This window comes from Vanessa cardui, chromosome 10 (assembly GCF_905220365.1).
Source record: "Vanessa cardui chromosome 10, ilVanCard2.1, whole genome shotgun sequence".
In the NCBI taxonomy this organism is placed as follows: Eukaryota; Metazoa; Arthropoda; class Insecta; order Lepidoptera; family Nymphalidae; genus Vanessa; species Vanessa cardui.
Genome location: NC_061132.1, coordinates 7,558,423 through 7,579,177, shown reverse-complemented (window position 1 = coordinate 7,579,177; position 20,755 = coordinate 7,558,423). Strand labels below are relative to the sequence as shown.

At 30.3% G+C, this 20,755-nt stretch overlaps 2 protein-coding genes across 2 annotated transcripts; one reads left to right on the top strand and one right to left on the bottom strand.

Moving 5' to 3' along the window:
* Positions 1-6,144: 6,144 nt before the first annotated feature.
* LOC124533105 (asparagine-rich protein-like) lies at positions 6,145-12,971 on the bottom strand. Its single transcript, XM_047108268.1, has 5 exons — positions 12,900-12,971; positions 9,429-9,646; positions 8,870-9,261; positions 6,667-8,320; positions 6,145-6,154 (listed from the first exon to the last, which is right to left on the bottom strand). The coding sequence occupies exons 1-5, from the start codon at positions 12,969-12,971 to the stop codon at positions 6,145-6,147; spliced, it is 2,346 nt and encodes a 781-aa protein (XP_046964224.1).
* Positions 12,972-14,984: 2,013 nt separating this feature from the next.
* Positions 14,985-19,918, top strand: LOC124532945 (cyclin-dependent kinase 1). Its single transcript, XM_047108079.1, has 7 exons — positions 14,985-15,376; positions 15,528-15,672; positions 16,083-16,217; positions 16,784-16,893; positions 17,336-17,449; positions 17,912-18,014; positions 19,123-19,918. The coding sequence occupies exons 1-7, from the start codon at positions 15,228-15,230 to the stop codon at positions 19,327-19,329; spliced, it is 963 nt and encodes a 320-aa protein (XP_046964035.1). The 5' UTR covers positions 14,985-15,227; the 3' UTR covers positions 19,330-19,918.
* Positions 19,919-20,755: the final 837 nt, after the last annotated feature.

The window sequence follows — 20,755 nt, the reverse complement described above, 5'->3', positions numbered from 1 at the left end:
TAAAAAAAACAAAACGAAATCTACCTATATGTATATTACAAGAAACAAGGTAAATCGCTTAGAAGTTAGAACAGTTACAAAGCATTTGAACACACATGACAGACTAATAAATAAAATCAATAAAAGTGACATTATTTTTGACGTTTTAATATTCAAACCGTTTCACGCGATAGGGAGTTTGCATTCGTTTTTGATTTACAGTTCGTTTTTTTTGCTTAACTAATAATGCTCGATACTCTCGAAATTTCATTTGCTTTTTATAATCAAAGGCAAGATAAGTCTTGCCTTTGATTGATTGATTGATTGATTGAAGCTATATTTTACATTGATTAATTGCGATGATTAGTGGCCCAGTGTGATAACAAGCACAATGGACATCATCACGTGGATGGTGCTACAGTCTAAAAATCGGTCATTATTTTTTAAAGTGGTTACTATGATATGGTTTCATTTGCTCGCTTGTCTCGTAAATAAATAAATTATAATTGGGCCAGCAAATACAGTAAGACTTACTTCGAATACAATCCTTGAAGCTTACGTACTCTCCAATAATTGTAGTTATATCGATTCTGTTAAGTAATTTTATTTTAAAAATATTTTTATAATGGTATTATTATTTTAAGTTAAAAAGCTGTCCCTAGTGTCTATGCTTCTATTTAATTTTACATCGTTACAAAATGACCCCATCCCTTCTGAGTGAAGTTACTACGGTAAAATCCAATAAGAATGCGATACTTGATATTAAATGACTTATGATTATTTATATATTACAGACGAGTATTTGCTACTTCGCGTAATAAGAAGTGCAACATTATCTTTTTAATCTGGCAGCATGGACATTGACAGATACTCGTCATGGCGGGAACATCGATTCTTCCATACATGCTTTTCATTGCGTATCGAATAAAACGTTGTTTACAATTATTATAAAATTATATAAGAAAACCTAAGAAAATGCAGCTATTTCTGAGCTAAGAACTACTTCACGATAACATTTCGCACATTTAGCAATTTTTCCTTGAGATTAGCCGCTATAGTCGAAATTTGTCAGCGTTTGCTTTGATTGATTGCAAATGGTCTTTTATTTATTTAAATAAATATTTTAAAAAAGTCCAAGTATCAATAAGCACTTTAAAACGTCTTTATTACTTTTTTTATGTTGACAGCTTAGGTATCTATGAATTTAAATCAAATCAGCAATTGTATTTTTTTTAGCAATTTTAATTTTGTCATCAACAACCCGGAACAACTATTACAAAAGCGGTTTGGCTAAATAAACTGCTCATGTTGCACTAATATCAACAGAGAACGAAGAGATAATGATTGTTTATGCAAACTAAACATATGCAGTTTCAACATTTATCATCGTAATTCATATTATAATCATTAACAATGTTTGTAGGGATTAGTATTTCTATACAAATGTATTATCTGCGTAACAAATCTATATAGATAACGTACACTTTATGGGCAAATGTTCTCGCTACGATTTTTGAAGGGGGCAACTTTATAAAAAAAACACAACAACACAATAAACAACAACAGCCTGTAAATTCCCACTGCTGGGTTAAAGGCCTCCTTTCCCATTGAGGAGAAGGTTTGGAACATATTCCACCACGCTGTTCCAATGCGGTTTGGTGGAATAGACATGTGGCAGAATTTCTATGAAATTTGTCACATGCAGGTTTCCTCACGATGTTTTCCTTCACCGCCGAGTACGAGATGAATTATAACAAATTAAGCACATGAATCAGCGGTGCTTGCCTGGGTTTGAACCCGCAATCATCGGTTAAGATGCACGCGTTCTAACCACTGGGCCACCTCTGCTTAAAAAAAACACATTGGCTTAAAAATGAAAGGTTTTTTTTTCTGTATACGCTGGAACGGGGAGCAATGTTATAACTGATCAAAATACACGTTGCATTCTCACAGTCAAGATTTTGGTTCTGTGTTCATGTTTGGCGCTGTTAAAATAAAATTTAAGAAGTGGAAAGAGCCCAAAGATTATTGTCAAATCCACTTCACTGGAAGACGAAGGTTTTAACAGTAAGACAATTATATGCCAACATATTATATCAACGGGTTATTCCTAGAGATCACATATCGTTCAAATTAAACATAGAGGTTTTAAATAGAAGACTAAAGTACAAAACGTTCGCTCTCAAAACTTCTGGTGCTAGTTATCAATGTTTAGTGTAATGTGCTTATTCTTATATTTTAATAACAAATTCATTCATTAATAACAATAGGCTATTTGACGAAAATTAAGTGTCAATTATTGTAATCTTTTGTTTGTAAAAACTTTTGTCACGTGACACAAAACGCTCCTGAGTGGTCGGGTTTATGATGAAGTCACTTGCTTGTTAACCTTGCTTGCCTACTATATGTTCCACAGATTAAAATACAGGCAAGTGATGTCTCTGACCCCATTGCAGTGCCATATTGTTCAAGTATCGTTTTCGCGCGCTATTTAAATATGGAATTTTTAATTTCATATTTTTCAGTTAATATATACTACAATTAAAAATCATCATTTTTTACTGGGTTCCTTAACTTATACCAAATAATATAAAATACATTTTAAAAACCACTAAAATAGCCTATTACTATTTATTACGTATAACTTAAAAAAATAACGCTTGAATGGTTAATAAAAAAATTATGACGAGGTCAAACTATTCGTTCGTAGAAGATAAACAATATTTCACATGCACATTAATGATTCATACACTCACACAAACACTTAAACGCATTCACATACAACACACTCGCCTCAACACAAACACAAATGCACTTTGAATATATTTTTAATTTCTTTATTTGTATTTTTTACTAATTAAAAGTTTAATTATTCGTTATGCTGGGGCCACATTAACGAGAAATGCCAATAATTATTGCGATAACCGGCGTTAACAATAGGTGTAGCCACTATTTAACGCGATTATTTGACAACGGCATTAACATTGCCGTTTGGCGTTAGGCGATAGCTCAAGTGGCGGTACATCAAAGAAACTAACGCGAGGATTAATGCGATGAAACGGCCACACTACATACCGTCAGTGTCCGTCGTGAGTGCAACACGATGGCACATGCTTACTTTCGCACATGTTTCCTAAGCACGTTTTTTATTTTTAAATACCTACTATGGCTATGGAGTGGAGTAATGAGAAAGTAATTACATTTCTGGAGACTTTGCAAACGGAACCATGTTTGTGGAATGGGAAAAATTTACACTCATGAAATACAGAGCTCTTATCGCCCATCTTGCTGGAGTGCAAGTAAAATCAATGTCGTTTTTATCGCCAATAATGGGCATTAACGATGACCGTTCAAGTGTAGCCACCCACTTTAACATGGTAAAATTTACCTCAATAATTATTGCGCTCTTGGGCATTAACGTTAGCCGCTAGTGTGGCCCCAGTATAAGTCGATTAAATAACATCATATACTCTGGAAGAGTGAGGCCCTCTGACACGAGTATGTATTATACTCACTAGAGAGACCCAACCTTAAATATGCTATGTATACTGTAAGAATGATTAAACATATCTGTGTTATTTTTTGTTTCTTTTTTTTTATGCTAAATTGCTTATAAACAAAAACAGACTTTTTATCCAAACAGGAAAGAAGGCCATTATTGTAAGGTAAGGTAAGGTTTGTTATCATGAATCGTGAAAAAACTTGCATGTGTCTAATTTCTTTGAGGGAGTTGCTGGTTTCGAAAACATAAAAACGTGGATAAACATTATGAGATATCAAGTGTACATCTTTATATGTATTATATATACATATATTATTTATTATATTTATATTTAATTTTAAATAATATTTAACCTTCGTTTGCAGCTGTATACACCAAACTAAGTAACGTCATTCATGGGTGAATGTGTCTGCAAGAGGGCAAGATGTTGTCGCTATGAACTTTGACGTGGGCAACATTATAAAAATAAAAGAAAACATTGGCGGGAAAATGAAGTTTCTTCTGGATATGCTTTAGCCGACAGCATTGTTATAAGTTTGTTACAAATATATTTATGTATGTATAAAATTGTAACCTGTTACTCTCTATTATATCAGTTATCTGCCTGTGTAAATCCCGTCAAAATCGGTCCAGCCGTTTCAGAGATTAGCCGGAACAAACAGGCAGACCGATAAAAATTGTAAAAAATGTTATATTGGTATATGTACCGTGTATAAATAAAAAGTGTATTTTAATATTACAAACAGACACTCCAATTTTATTATATGTATAGATAAATTACAATGAATATATTATTGATTTATATTTTACTTGATGCATAGCATTGGTTCCCGTAGAGTAAGGACGGGCTTTTGTGTGGGAGGCTACATGAGTTGACACGTTGGCCCCGTCTCATATGCGAGAAACAATGTTAAAAAGCGGAAAAAGCTGAAGCAAAAAACGATCTAAATATTCGTGTCTCATGACAAATTACTATTTTGTTCCATTTTGTGTCGTAACGCTTGGCCCTTGGAGTAGTGGTGCAAAAAGCTTCATCAAAAGTATAACACCTCGCCTTCAGTGGTGATAGGAGGGCGGGCTGGTTCGTTTTTTAGCTCAGATGATCGGAATTGCGATTCATAGGGAATATTATGCTGCTAGCATTCTTGGGACCACTCCACGCGCTCAAGATTCATATTTTTATATATTTAATTTAATATTATTAATTCTTATCTAAAAGTAATATTACGAATCTAAAAATATTGTGTAAATATATTAATTATTATTTCTAACTTCCGTAGCTATTCTAATATTGTTTTCTATTGTCATATGTCTGTAGATCTTTTCACCTGTATCTACTTTAAATATATGTTCTTTCAGTAGTTCAGGATGGCCAAAATAATATTATCGTTTTACAATGATGCTTCAATGTCTCTATCTTTTGCTAGAATGCCCCACGCTATAGTCCAATTGTTTTATAATGACAGCTCAATAATATTTAAAATAAGAAATAGTGTTACATGCCAGTACTAAATGCTGTGCCATATAAAATAATATTAATTAAAATTATTGATTAATTAATTGCAATAATAATTGTATATAATAAAGTAAATTTAATAGCTCCTGCTATATTAATAATATGCAATAATAATGTAATACAAATTATGATATAGGATCAAATGTCATAAAACCGTATTGAAGGCTAAGGCTAACATATGTTTTCATTATTAACAATCCAAAAAATAAGTAATGATACTGTAGACGAAAATAAATAAAAAACAAAGAAAACTGATAGTATTTTATTATAAGTTAATTTCTTACAAATAAAATTTAACTATCTAAAACTTAACAGCTATGCACTTGGTAAACTTTATTTACAACATATAATATTATGTCGTAATATTTTTCGCCCTTATTATTTGGAATCTTCGTTATCCTCAAAACAGATCATTTTACATTTATATGAAACGTTTTCCTTTAAAGGTCTATCAGTAAAACTTGGAGTCGCTGTATTAATATTATTAGAAGCTGATTGCTTTGCATCAGGTAGAGCTATCGATTTCAAGTTATCACTGCTGTTGTATAAAAACTTTTTATTGAAATCGTTTTCTGGGGGCACACTTTTAGGTTTGACGGCATGTCTCATTTTAGACAGCAAATTATTTTTATTTTCATAATTTTCTGGTTCATTTTTTAAGTAAAATCCACTATTTCTTAGATTAGTATTGTCCTCGCATAAATCACTAACGGTTGGTGACACCACTGATTCTCCTACAGAAGAAAATGCTGCTGTTTTGGGATTACCTAATTTTATATCCGGTGCAACGTGTGATGTAAATTGGTTACTTGCTGCATATTTTGCTTCATCAGGTTTTAATTTTGACTTTAGTTCAAGACTTTTCTGTAATGGAGTTTTATGTGATATTTTTGGTAACTTAATCAAGGATCGCAAAGTTTCTGGTGAAAACTTATTATATAATTTATGATTTGGTCTTAATTTCGTCATTGCCGGGCGGGATGTTGTAAAAGAAAAGGTGACTTTATTTTCTTTTAATGGCTTACGTTTTATTTCTTTTCCTTTACTTTCAAATTTATGGCCCAAACGTAAAGAATCTTCGAATTTTCTTAAATTTTCACTCAAAGTATTCGGAGAGAGTTTCAAGTTTGATTTTGGTGTTCCCTTCTTACTTGAACCTAAAATTGATTGCGATGTATATGGTATTTTTGGTAAATCATTGCTTTTAATTTGGGGTTTATATTTCGAATTACTTTTTATTCTGTTATTGAGGTCTTTTATTTTATTTTTTGCCAGTAAAGTAGACTTGTCGTCAAAGGGCAAAATGTCTGGTATTCTTTGCGACATTTCCAAAAGTCTGTCCTTTAAATCTGAGTTGAAATTCTGTAATTTTTTATCAAGATCGTTTGATTGTAAATTATTCTGAAACATGTTTTGACGCGTTTGGGGTTCTCGTACTACATAATTCTGATTTGTTACATGTGATCTTCGTAAGTCATCAATAGAGTCTTTAATATTTCTTAAAGCATCATCTGTTCTTAATTTGAAGTTTTCCGAAAATGAGTTTAAAGATTCAGTAGTTGGTAAATTAAAAACAGAATCATATTTCTTTTTGCCAGTGTTAGTAGGAATTTTTATCCTAGAAGAACTCGGCATTTCCACCGGATATTGAAAGATTGTACTTGCTGACCTAACCTCAGCGTCATCTTTGGATGGCCCTTCTATAGTGTCTTGTTTTCTATTTGGTAATGATGGTACTGTTTTTAAATTAAGTGAGTCTGGGATAGGTACTCTAGCTTTGTAAGACTTTAAGCGATTGTTTTTATCCCAATTCGATAAAGCATCTTGAGTTCTTGTTTGAGAATAGCTTTTAACTGTATCAATATTTTTTGGTTCATTAAAACTGAATGGTGACTTATTTAAATTATTTTGTTCAGTTCTCTCTAAATATATTGTTTTTTTATTTGAATTATTATTATCTATGTCACCTTTATTGGTATTCATATTTTCATTATTTTTAAAAATATCTGATAAAGAAGACTTAAGGTTGTCCAGAAATCCTTTCACATTTAAATTAGATTCCGGTTGAACGATATAGTCTTGACCAGTATGGCGCACACTATTTACAAAAGGACTACTAGCTTGCGTCATCATTTCTTTCTCTTGATCATTTGATGAAGTTACTTCGTTTTTATCGGAAAATTTAGGCGCTACATTTTCACATAGATTTTTTCTAGATGTAGAATCGATTACATCATTATTGATATTATCTCGATTTTGGTTAGTTTCATGAATTGTTTCCACTAAATCTTCCATGTCATCTGAACTTTTTAATACTGAATCTGATGAGGAAGGAGTAGAATCTTTCATTTTATTTAAATTATTTGCAGATATTATAGTATTTTTAGATTCCGATGGTGATATTTCGTTATCCATATCGACATTAGTATTGTTATTTATACCAACCGAATCCAGTCCTAGGGGCTCTACTAACTTTTCATTAGTTAAACTTAAATTAAGAATTCGATCCGACATTTCCTGTAAATCTTGAGTATTTATATCGTTACTCTTATTAGTAAAGTTTTCTTCTATATCGTTTTTAGGTACTTTAAGAGTACTCGATTCTATTTCTGTCGATGAGTTATTTATCACATCTAGATTTTGAACTGTTTTTGCATTTAATCGAAGTTTATCTTGGATTTTTACATTTGCGTTTTTAATTTTTTCCAAAGTTTTTAGGACATCGGCCTTTAAATTTGGAAATATTTTATTGTCATTTGTTTTAAAAATATCATGGTTAACAAAACTTTTTTCTGTCGTTGTTAGTGGCAATGTTGCAGTATTTAATAGATTATCTTCGTCTATACCAAAATCATTGACATTATCACTGTTTTTGCCCTCTGTTTGTGGAATGTTAGTCATTTCAAAGATATTACTTGTTCCAGCCTCATCAGCGTCACATGAGTGTCTGTCACTGCTTTTATTTTCAAATTTATCGTTTTCAACATTTTTAGCCATAAATCCATTATAATCTTTATTTTCTTCTATAGCATATTTTTCTGGTACAGTTTCTTTGACAGAAATTTGATTTTGCATATTGTTATTGAATATTGGACTAAGATGCATGTCATTTTTCTTATCTTCGTCGAAATATTTTTCTTTTGAGCTTTGTTTATTAATAGGTTTATCCATTACAATACTTTTAAGTTCAGACGGACTCGTATCTGCATCCATACTTTCAGTACTTTTAATATATGTTGTATCTTTAAAGTTCCTTGCATTGTAGAGGTTTACGTCACAATCGTTTAGTTCTCTATCTTCTATCATTGCATTTTTCGGTTTTACTGAATAAGTGTCCATAGAGTGACTGGATTGTTTAAACATAACAGATTTTTGTGGTTCAATAAAGTTATCATCCAAATTATTTTCCCTTGAATTTTGATTTTCTTTTAGCAAGTTTTCTGAGCGTACCATTGATTTATCATTTTTAGATAGATGACGTGTATTCTCATTGTTTCGTATGTAATGATTTTGAAGATTACTTGGTGAAAATGAAATATCATCTGGTTTGTTATCGGTTTCTTTTAAAACAGTTGGATGATTATTTTTTTGTTTCGACGTTTTTAAGTAATCTAAGAGTGAACCTAATTTATAATTAGGAATACGCTTGGTATAATTGTCATTTGTATTTTCACTGTGAGATTTCTTATCAAACTGATTTAGTGCATTAGAATTAGAGAATGCATCCTTTAAACTATTCTTAGTGTTTGAAAAGAGTTTCATCTTTAGTAAATCAGATTTTAATTTTAAATCTTCTAATATATTACTTTTCAATGGCATTTTATTTTCTTGAATATTACTCGCACTGTTTGCCATATCATAATATTTCTTACCACTTTTCACTGTTGACGAAGGAAAAGCTTTTCCTAATACGTTGTATCTCGGCTTAAGCCTCATTTGGTCAAAAGTATTGGCTCTACCTAAAGATGAACTAGAAGGATGAACACAACGCGTTTCTTGTGTATGCGATGCTTCTGGCATCACATCATCCATCGTATTTCCATCTTTTGGTTGTAAAATAATGTTCACTATATTTCTCGGTGTGTTAGCCATTTCTGTTTCTAACAGGTTTTCCTCTTTATCATTAAGTGCAGTTCTTGTAGCATCTCTAACTAATGCTTCTTGATATTCTTGGTCTGTGACCTCTTGTAATGTTTCCAAAACAGAAGATGCAAGGCCTACTTCAGGTTTCAGTAGAGGTTTAGGAGTTTTTGCTTCATTTGATCTGAAAATAAAAGTGCTCTTAGCTACTACTGTCTAGAAATCTAATTAAGTAGAGTAAGATACTCTGTCGAATATCCATATTGATTTTGCTTTAAAAAATAAATAATATGATTTAATGATTGGAACCACCCTAATTTCAGTTAAAATAGTATTCTCAATAATGGGTACCTCATAAATGGTTCGACTGCTCTAACAGTAGGTTTGAAGATTGATGGCGCCGATTCAGAATCTGGTGCTGACAGACAAGGACAGTTGTCAAGCGTCGTTGCTGCTTCGATAGCATCGTAATCAGCACTTCTTTGGGTGTCGTGACAGGGGCAGCACTCACCAAAATTTAATTGTCTTGACTCTCTTACGTTCTCGCTTGCCAGAGGTTCTGACGATAACTGTAATTGGAAGAAAATGGAAAAATTTATACCATTTAAATGGATTGGCCATTGTTAATTTAGTCAAAGTCAAAAATCTTTATTCAAAATAGAAGTGATTATACTTTCTTATTGACTGTCAAAAAGTAGTGTGGTAGATACCACTGGTTCGGAATTTAACACCTCAGACCTGAGAAGAACCGACGAAAGAAACTCAGCGGGATCATTTTTTTCATAGCATGTTACAGATACAATATATATTTTAATAATAATACAAATATATTTTTGCTATTTGAACTAGCCTGGAAGCAATCATCCTATTTCCAAGATGCGCAGTCAACTGGAAATTAATTAGTGTTGTAATATCCTTTAGCACACAAACGCTCTTTAACGAATCTTTTGAATTTTTTTATTAGTACAAGTGTAAATTGTAAATGTAAATGTATCAAATTCTTTTTAAGATACCTAAGTAGGTATCTTAAAAAGAATTTGATTTTTTATAAATGAAGAAAAGAAATATACAGTGCACACTCGACATAACAAATCGGAAGGGAACAAGTAAATATTCGTTATAATAAGTAATTCGTTGAACTGAGGTTAGGTTGTTCTGAAATTCGTTATAAAGAGGTGAAAAAAATCACCTCAGCATAAAGTACTCATATTGTTATAGCGAACAACTTCTACTTTCTACTAATAAATGATAACACATTTTTATCAAATTACTGTATGTATTTTCTATTTAAAAACAATTAGGTAGGTAACGAAAACTTTTTCTTACATTAATAATCAAAATTAAATATTATCAAAAAATCATAATAAAAAAAAAATCCTTAAAAGTGGGTACATATCTTGGTATATTATATATAGTATATATATATACATATATATATATATATATATTATATTATATATAGTGTTATATATAGTATACTTTATATATAGTTTTGGATTGACAAAATTCGTTATCAAGAGGTTGTTCGCAATTATATTCGCAATGTAAAGGTATATTTTACATTGACTATTATGGACAATTCAAGAGGATTATGGAGAAATTTATTAAATCGTTATATTAAGGTTGTACAGGTTGGTAGGTTGCATTAAACTTATATACAGATAAGTTTAATGAAGTAGTAATCAAAACCTCAAATAAACTGACTGTTGTTTATAGTTATTGGGAGGTTTGCTTATTGGTTAGTTTATTAGATATAAGGTCATATATTGAAAACGTTAGTACATAGCTGTATTTTCATTGCTTCCCAAATAGTGGATTCGATAAGTCGACACCCGAATCTTAATAAATCCTACTAAATTCAGTTCCTGCTTGGCTAACAGTTAATAAAAGTGAGTGTGTATTTAAACAGATAAACGACATGATTAAAATACAACGCAACTTCACAAAAATAATAACACTTTGAAATAATAGTTTTCCAAGATTAATTTACAGTCAAAACGGATTATTTGGATGTCGCCACAATAACAACAATTATGAATCAAAGCATTCTTATTTTATTTATATTATATTTAAACAAATAATTAAATTAATCTAATAAAATAAAGTAATATACCTACGCAATTTATTTATGTATGTGTGATTTTCATTTGTTTTATTAATAAATTGCACCCGTGGCAGACCGGGGCGGTTGGCTGGTATTATATGTATTCATAAATAAGTAGGTATGACTCACTTAAATAAATTGGATGTCATGAACATTTTGCTTGTCTCAAACATTAATCTATCTTAAAATCAGCGGATTTTAGCACCATAGGTTCGTTCGATCGCGGGTTCAATGACTTATTTAAATGTGCTGGGATTAATTTATGTTAAATAAAATTTGATTCGCACACATATTTAATATAATTATTAATGACTTTACAATTTTATCAACTTTAGTTTTACGTTAAATTGCTTTCAAATATAAATGTATACCTAGTTGGCAATATGGCTTTAATATTGCATATTCATCTTATTGTATATTAGTAATTATTATGTGACTATTTATCGAATAACTATACTAAAAAGATAAATTACAAGTATTAAAATAAGTTCTCTGATTGAACATTTGGCTTCAACCAAAAGTGGTCGAAATTTTGGCGGTTAGCTTAACGATTGTTTTCACGTTATTTCAATTGTAATCTTTATTTAATACCAAGGTATTTGGTATTACACCTTATTTAGGTAAACATATGTAACAAAATATTGTTTAATAATAAATTTGAAAAATGGGTTTGCAAGTTCCATTGTAGTCGGTAATAGACAAAAATAATATTTATGAATGTACCTAAGAAGGCGAACATATACCTACTATTGCGGATTTTTCCGAAGTTCTATTTAAGACTTGCATTTTTTTAGAACACTCTTTCGAAGTAACTCTGGCTTAGTCAGCGCTGTTCATTTACGTGTACGAAAACAAATTTTCAGATAAATCATCATCATAGTTCGCTGATTTTGTAAAATATTATTTTCTAATGAGGATAATGAACTTTTCGCGTTTATCAACCTTTACTAATCGAAACCATAAAAAAAAACTTACGTATACTTAATTTAGAAGAAATAAATGGATATAAAGATAAATGCAGAAAGCGATTTTGTTTAATATTTTTCATTATAAGTATAGTATAACAAAAAATCTCTTACCGCCCTCTGTCGCTATGTATGCTTTGATCGTCAACACAACATTATACAACGGATTTTGATGCGGTATTTTTAATTGTATAGAGTGATTCGAGAGCAAGGTTTTTGCATATAATAAATGGACTATATAGACACTGATAATTATAAATGTTTCTAATGTTATGTCGTAATTAAACAAAATCTGTAGAATATTTAGTATTAGTATTGCACCCGTGCGAAGCCGTGGCTGGTCGGTAAATACATATATAAAATATACAGAATATTATTAGGACCACTTCATCGACTGTCAAAAATAAACTCTTAACTGGATATCGAATAAAAATTATAAGAATTACTGTTTAATAGGTATTTATAAATAAACTTACAGTTCTCCATTGCGATAACCATAACAAAATGAACCATTTCCACATTTCTGAAACTTTCTCTGATTCACATCGGAATCTCCGTCCAAATAAACTGACCTTTTTATGATCAGGCTATTTTAATATATAATGAAGATAATCTCTCGATAAATGAATGATAACGGTAACGAGTTCAAAAGCACGCATTGTGAATAATAAGAATAATTACGTGACCAAAAGTGATGAGATCGACAGAAATGAGATACCATATCAGTCGCCTTTTGACTTACAATTAGGTTACTAGCTGTTCCACGTGACTTTTCTCGACAAATTGTTTTTTCATTAAGTCTGTATTTTGAGGTTCTATGTCCATCCTGTATCCTGGATCCAGACTGACTCAATGTCAGTCTTTACTTTCGTGTTTATATTATTGATATTTATGTGTGACCTGAAGATAATTATTGCTAAAATAGTAAACAGTTTGCCTAATTTAACATTATAAATAGACCTTTTTATAAATAAGTTGTTTATATTGGATTTTTTTTCGAGTTCTATGATGCGATTATTTTTTCTCAGATGGTTTTTAATATAAATATCTACTTAATATCTTAAGTTTCCGGCCGGGTCTTTATTAATCTTTAAAAATTATACATATGTATTTGATTATAGAGTTTTAAATTAAAGCAAATTTATAAATATAATATGTGAATTAAATGGAAGTATTTATTATATAATATATTAAATAAAAGTTTTAATAACAGGGATATTAAATATCTGATACGTAAGTATTTCGGAAGTTTTCAATTGTTTCATCTACGTACATTAGGTTAGGAAGAAAAGGAAATACAAATCATTGCAAGAAAATTTAACTTTATTATATAGGATTTGTCACTGGCATAATACTTCTCTACTAGGCACATAGTAATTAAACAAGTTGTCCATTAAGTTTTTAAGAGTATATTCCATGGAATACCCACATACTGTAAATTATACAATGTAATGGTACTCAAGATTTTTACTCGTTCCTCAACATACCTTGGAATATATTCCAATAACTTTTTAAGGGTATATAATAAACAAACAAAACATGATAGCGTTGAATCGTATCGCAATTGTATTATATTATTTATTCAAAATATAATTCCAGTACGTGTAAAAAAACATCTGTCTGGTACTAGACAAATACTTAACGCCAATTAGGTATCATCTGGCAGTCAAAGTTGAGCAAAGTCAGCCTTTTAGTACGTGAACATAAATTCCAATCATTTGAATTATTATTTATTTGGCAGAATGCAAAAATTTCACTTCATAAATAAGTATTGGCTCTAAATGATGTAAAACTTAGGTGTTCTCATAAAAAGACGCTCGTCTTCGCCTTAGTGGAATTCATTTTTGTTTCGCTAAACGACACAGTTAACTAAAATTTTTAGAGAATACTCGAAATTTTATAATCAAAGATATATATTTATAATCAATAGATATTTTTTTCATTTTTTTTTTTTCATTTGAAATTATTTTTTCAATCGAAGAAGCAAAAAAAAATGTTTCCAAAAATGTCTACTTTTCAGTGTAACTTGAACACTGCTACTCATAAAAATGAGTTGTATGTTATTTCTGAAAACGTTACATACATGAGTAGATTAGCAGTATTTCCATATATTCTTTAGCGGCAGATTTAACTTAAAATCAAATAAAAAAACAACCTTAAAAACGTGATAATTTATAGACAAGAATATTACCTGACTTAAAAAAAAAAATGTTCTCAGTTCAATTATCTATTATTTTTTATCAGAACTATGTACCAAGAGCATTTATTTATCACTTCATTTAATTTTTTTTTCTTTATAAACATAATTTGAGGTTTAAAAAACAAATTTCTAGTATTTTATATTTTTATATAAAATACTAGAAATTATATTTATAGATATTAATTTTTTTCCTAAATATATCCATGTCCCCTCCAGTTTCTTCCTAATAACGGGTCTATTTGTATTTTCACAGTCATTGGTTTAATTTTTCTAGCTTTTAAATCAACACAGATAAACATATTTTGAGAAATATACCTTTTTCTAATAAGTCCTAGACTATTTCATATATGACGCTAATATCTACTCGATCAATCTATATACAAAATAACTAGGTTTCTATTGGGAGCAGTTTCACCATGAAAGACGGCTAAACCTGGGTGGAAAACCCCTACGTTGTTATCGAATTTTTTTTTTTTACTAAATATATAAAATAAAATTTGATTTTAAAAATAAGATTTTTTATAACAAAATGTATTTCATTATTTTAATTACATTGCTACATTACTACTTACTACTATATCCAATAAGATTTTTTTAATACGTTATAAATAATAAACACTAATCCAAGTAATGGCAATGTCAGCGTTAAATGTCGTTCGTAGAATTTAAAAAAACTTCGTTTGAAAGTCGTTGAATGCTGTAAACGTTGCAATAGTTTGCAATAAAAAATAAAGTGAAATATTCCAAACCTCGTGACACATAGGTTACATATAAGTTTAATAAATGTTTCAATAAACCAAAAAGAAACACGCGCGGCCACTGACCCGCAGGATTTTCATAAAATTGTGTTTGCTAAATCTAACAAAATTCCGCCTTACAAGATGGATGATTTTCTTAAAATAGAAAAAATTGGCGAAGGCACCTATGGAGTAGTGTATAAAGGAAAAAATAAAATAACCGGACAGTTTGTTGCTATGAAGAAAATTAGGTTGGAATCTGAAGATGAAGGCATTCCCTCGACAGCTATACGGTAAGTCTATAAGCATTTTGCTTTCAATGTTTAAGGTACCAAAACAATAAAGGTTAAATTGCCGGTGGAACTTTAAAGTCGCTAATATTAAAAAACATGTAAAACAATTCATAACCTAACATTTTTTTGTTTTGCATCATTCCTATTGCAGAGAAATTTCCCTGCTAAAAGAATTAAATCACCCGAATATTGTCAAGCTGGAAGATGTTCTCATGGAAGAATCTCGCCTCTATCTTATATTCGAATTTTTATCAATGGATTTAAAGAAATACATGGATTCTCTGGGATCAGGCAAAGTAAGTACTATTTTTATTTCAATTATGTCAAATAACAGTTTAGCAAGTAATTAATTATACACATTACTTTGTCAAACAAAAACAAACACTTTTAAAGAGTATGAAAGACAGTTTATTTGAACATAGTTCTGACAAGTGCTTATATGTAATTTTTGTTCATATGTTAACTTTGTATATGAATTTACAAACAACAAAAATACATTCGAAATTATATTTATAAATTAGCTATGCTTTTGTTGTTCGCTGTTGTGGTAGTTTAGTTTTTGCATATTGTGATTAAAATCAAACTTAATATTTATAAGCAACTAAAGATTATTTATTATATAGTATTAATAATTGTTTATTAAAGTATAACATTCAGAGTTTCTTTCAAATTGTACCTGATTTTGAATACTTGTTTTGCGTTTCAGTTCATGGATCCCACAGTAGTGAAAAGTTACCTGTACCAGATAAACAATGCCATCTTGTACTGCCATCAACGTCGCATACTACACAGAGACTTGAAGCCTCAGAATCTTCTCATTGATAAAACTGGTATTATCAAGGTATTGATTACTTTATTTTTCTATAATTTCAAACCATAGGTTAAGGCTACAGCTATTCACTGTATACACATGTAAGTTATTCAAAGAGTGCACTTAATAGAATAAGTTTATTGTATTATGATTAGAATTTAATATGCTAAAGTATAATTTACACTATTTCTGCAATTCAAAAATAATTTCTACAATATTTTCAAACTGTAACGGCTTAATGGTTTCAACATGTGAATCCTAACAAATTATTCTGAGTTCAAATCTAAGGCACTACCCAAATGAATGTGCTTAATTCGTTTAAATAATATTGTACTTGGTGATGAAAGAAAATATTCTTAGGAAACTGCTCACCAGCATCAGAGTGGTGTGAAGTAATTTCAAAACCAAAGAGAAAAGACTATATATTTTGAAAACAAAGACATGTTTTCAATATTGTAAACTTGTCTTTAGCGTTTTATGTGATTGCTGTAAATGAAAATAAGAAATAATTGCTAGACAGTCAAATTACAAAAACATTTACTGATGAAATAGATAAGTTTATATACGTAATTATGAATGAAATTTCATCATTTCAGGTGGCAGACTTTGGTCTTGGACGGGCTTTTGGTGTACCAGTGAGGGTATACACTCATGAAGTGGTAACCCTTTGGTACAGAGCACCGGAAGTCCTGCTTGGCAGCCAAAGGTAAACATTTTGTTCGATACTAGAAAAATTTTCAATTACTTTACAAAAATTTATTATTTCAAAAAAGCAATCTTGCGTGGTAACGGAATTAACATGATGCTCATTGTTATAATTATATTTTCAAAATAACTTTATTCCCATTTATATTTCTGAATGTAACTTAATATTTGAAAGCATATCCAATCAAGCTTGTGTTACGATTCAATAAAGTATATCATATACAGTTGAGCTATACACCTTGCATGCTAACAGTGTAATTAGGACAGTATGACTATTTTGTAACAAGAAACTCGAACATCACCATAGAAAATGAGTGTGAAGTGTCAGAATGTTGTTTATAATATTGAGTATGACAACTATAAAACTTATAGGATACATGTATTTTGTATTTTAAAATACATGTATCCTATAAGCATTTGTATTTTAAACTTTTGATTTACAGGTATTCATGCCCGATTGACATGTGGTCAGTGGGATGTATCTTCTCAGAGATGTCCTCAAAGAAGCCTTTATTTCAAGGGGATTCAGAAATTGATCAACTCTTCCGCATATTCAGGTATGAAATTAAAAATTTATAATAATATTGATTGTTATATTCACATTGTATATAGATTGAATAAAGTATTTTTAGAAAGTTGTTGAATGAAATAACACAATTAATCAGCCTTTTATTACTGAGTAAAAAAAAAATTAATCTTAGCTAATATTATGATTGCATAATATTGCACATTCAAGTCCTAACAACTCGCTGAAAATAATAAATCTTGTATACATATTTTTAGGGGTATTTTTAGAACTCTAGGTACCCTCATGCACTCTATAAAATCATTAACACTTTTTTTTATTTAGTGAAATAGTATTTAGGCATAAGAATATGTTGTTTTTCTTTTGCTTCATTATATATTTTTTTAAAGACAAGAGAATTCTGCTTGCATTGATTGATTGGCACTGGTATTTTAAAAACTGAATTATCAAGCATTATAAATGTTATTTACAAATAATTTCTTTTCGTTTTTAGAATGTTAAGAACACCTACTGAAGACATTTGGCCGGGTGTATCTTCACTACCAGACTACAAACCCACATTCCCCAACTGGACTACTTTTAATCTTCATAACCATGTAAGTAAATAGCGTTATATCCATAATCATGTCAGTTAATTCTAAAACTTTGTAAGTGACAATTTCAAGACTACACAGAACTTTGTTTGTGAGCTAATGTTGTTGTTATTTTTGATATTTTTAGTGCTATTAACCTCACTTCATCGCTAAGAAAATTTGGAGACTTTATGCTTATAAGAAACAGTATAAGTTGTCATTAAACATGTGTATAAATTATATAAAAGTGAGAAATTGTAATGTGTTGATATTCATGATAAATATATTTATTGTGTAAATGTAATTATCAATTTCAATAATATATTTCAACATAGCAGTGTATTTGAATTAAATGTATATTGATTGGATTTGATTGAAAAATTAACTTACCCAGAGTAATAAATATTTTTTATAAATGATGATAATCTAAGAAGTTATTTCAATAACTATGTAGCTTCATACTTATTTTTTCTTATCTAACCATTTATATTGCAGTATTTGATTTGATGATTTTGGTTAAATAATATTGCTCTATAAACTTTTTATTTAATGAACACTATAAACCAAAACATATGTTAAGTATTTTAATAAAAAAAGAAGTTGTAATTTTTTATATACATAAAAATGTTGTGTCACAATGTATAAATCTACTGAACGGATTTTGATAAAATTTTGTAACCATTTATAATATGCTCCAACTTAAAAGATAGAATAGATTTTATATTAATTACTGATCTTAATATTTATTTTTGCACTTTCTTCTATGAATTACTTGGTGGTAGGGCTTTGTGCGAGCCCGTCTGGGTAGGTACCACCCACTCATCAGTTATTCTACCGCCAAATAACAGTAGTCAGTATTGTTGTGTTCCGGTTTGAAGGGTGAGTGAGCCAGTGTAACTACAGGCACAAGGGACATAACATCTTAGTTCCCAAGGTTAGTGGCGCAGTGACGATGTAAGGAATAGTTAATATTTCTCACAGCGTCATTGTCTATGGGTGATGGTGACCACTTACCATCAGGTGGCCCATATGCTCGTCCGCCAACCTATACCATAAAAAAAAAAATCCTAATATGGCGGCTTAGCATGTTCTATAAGTACCTGACGTAAACTGTTATGCTTTAATATTTCAGGTGCAAAACCTAGACGAGACTGGTATGGACCTCCTCCAGAAAATGCTCGTGTACGACCCGGTGCGACGCATCAGTGCGAAGGATGCGCGCCGACACCGCTACTTCCGTGACGTGAAGCTGCCGCCCGGCCTCGCCACGCACGCGCCCTACATACGCTACACCGCAGACGGCTCGCCAGACACTGACAACACAGTGCAGAGTGTCTAATGTGCATAATATATGTTATAGTGCCTAAAAACAAAGTGATAGTGTGTATTGAAAATATCTTTTACACAACCAAAGAGGTTGTGCTGCTACTGGTAATGGTATGCCACTGAGCAATCCTACAGCCTTATGAATCCTTGGTGACATTGCAGAGTATTAATCTTTACAATTTCTCGGGTTAATAACAAACTTTTCACTGCCAACAGCACTAAGTCAGCTCAAGCAGTATTGCCATATGGATCATGTTTAAAATATCTATGTAGTTAGGGATGCTGAGTATAATCTATGCATGTTGGTATGTATGGGGCAAATATATGTTACAATTTGTTAACCTATGAAGATTGTTGTAACAGCAATAGTATAAACATCGCGTTCTTAATAAAACTGCAATGTTGATACATGAAAAGCTAGGTTCTGACTGATTGATTATCAACGCACAATTGACAGAGTCATAGAAATAAAGAGAAGACAATTTTGAATGTAAAGATACACTAAAGGGTTTTGTCAAAAGTTAAATTTTACAAGGCTGTATCCGGTCTTCTGCTTTATTCAAATGACACTGATAATGAATTATTTTTTTATAAACGCCAAAAAATAAAAATGGTCATAATAAATTTATGGAAAAAAATAATAATTTTAAAACTGAACACATTCAAAGAAACAAAAATTATTGTGGAATCACTATTATAATAAAATGATCATAGTATTTTAATTATTGTGGGGTTAAGGGGACGTTTTAAAGCGCCGTTAAAAGTATCGAAAATGCCTTTTATGAATCAAAAAAGTTTCGGTCTAATTACTTTTTTAAGCGTAGAAACTTTTATGTATAAATACTGTATTATACAACAACAAGCTATTATTTTAAACAAAATTTTATTGATATTTTTTTTAATTTTGACATTAAACAACTTTAACCTACTCCCAGTCCACACCTTATTTTAATATACATAACATTTGAGTCCATTCATATAGTTGTCAGGCTATTTTTATAAAATTTATTATTTATAAAATCAAATTATAAAACATATATCATCGTAAACTCAATATAGTGTGTACCGAGTATCTGTCAATCCTTCGTAACTTTAAATTTAAAATATGTACTGGTTTTAAAAAAATTATAAGTGTTAGATCTAGATTTGAACTTTTTTTTGATCAAAATAATAATTTAGTATCAAAACTAGTAAAGACTCTAAACTGTTACCTAACACTGCCATTTTATTCCATTATAAGATGGAAATAAGACCGTCATAAGACTAAATTAGATGTGTAATGATTCAATATAACATTGTAGTGCTGTATGTGTTAAGAATTTTGATTATTATAAATAAACTGATATAAACTGCCCAACAAGAATGGGATGCGACATTTTAGAACTGAGTCACGCGCGGAGTGATAGCAGACTTGACTAGTTTCTGTAGATTTTTGCTCA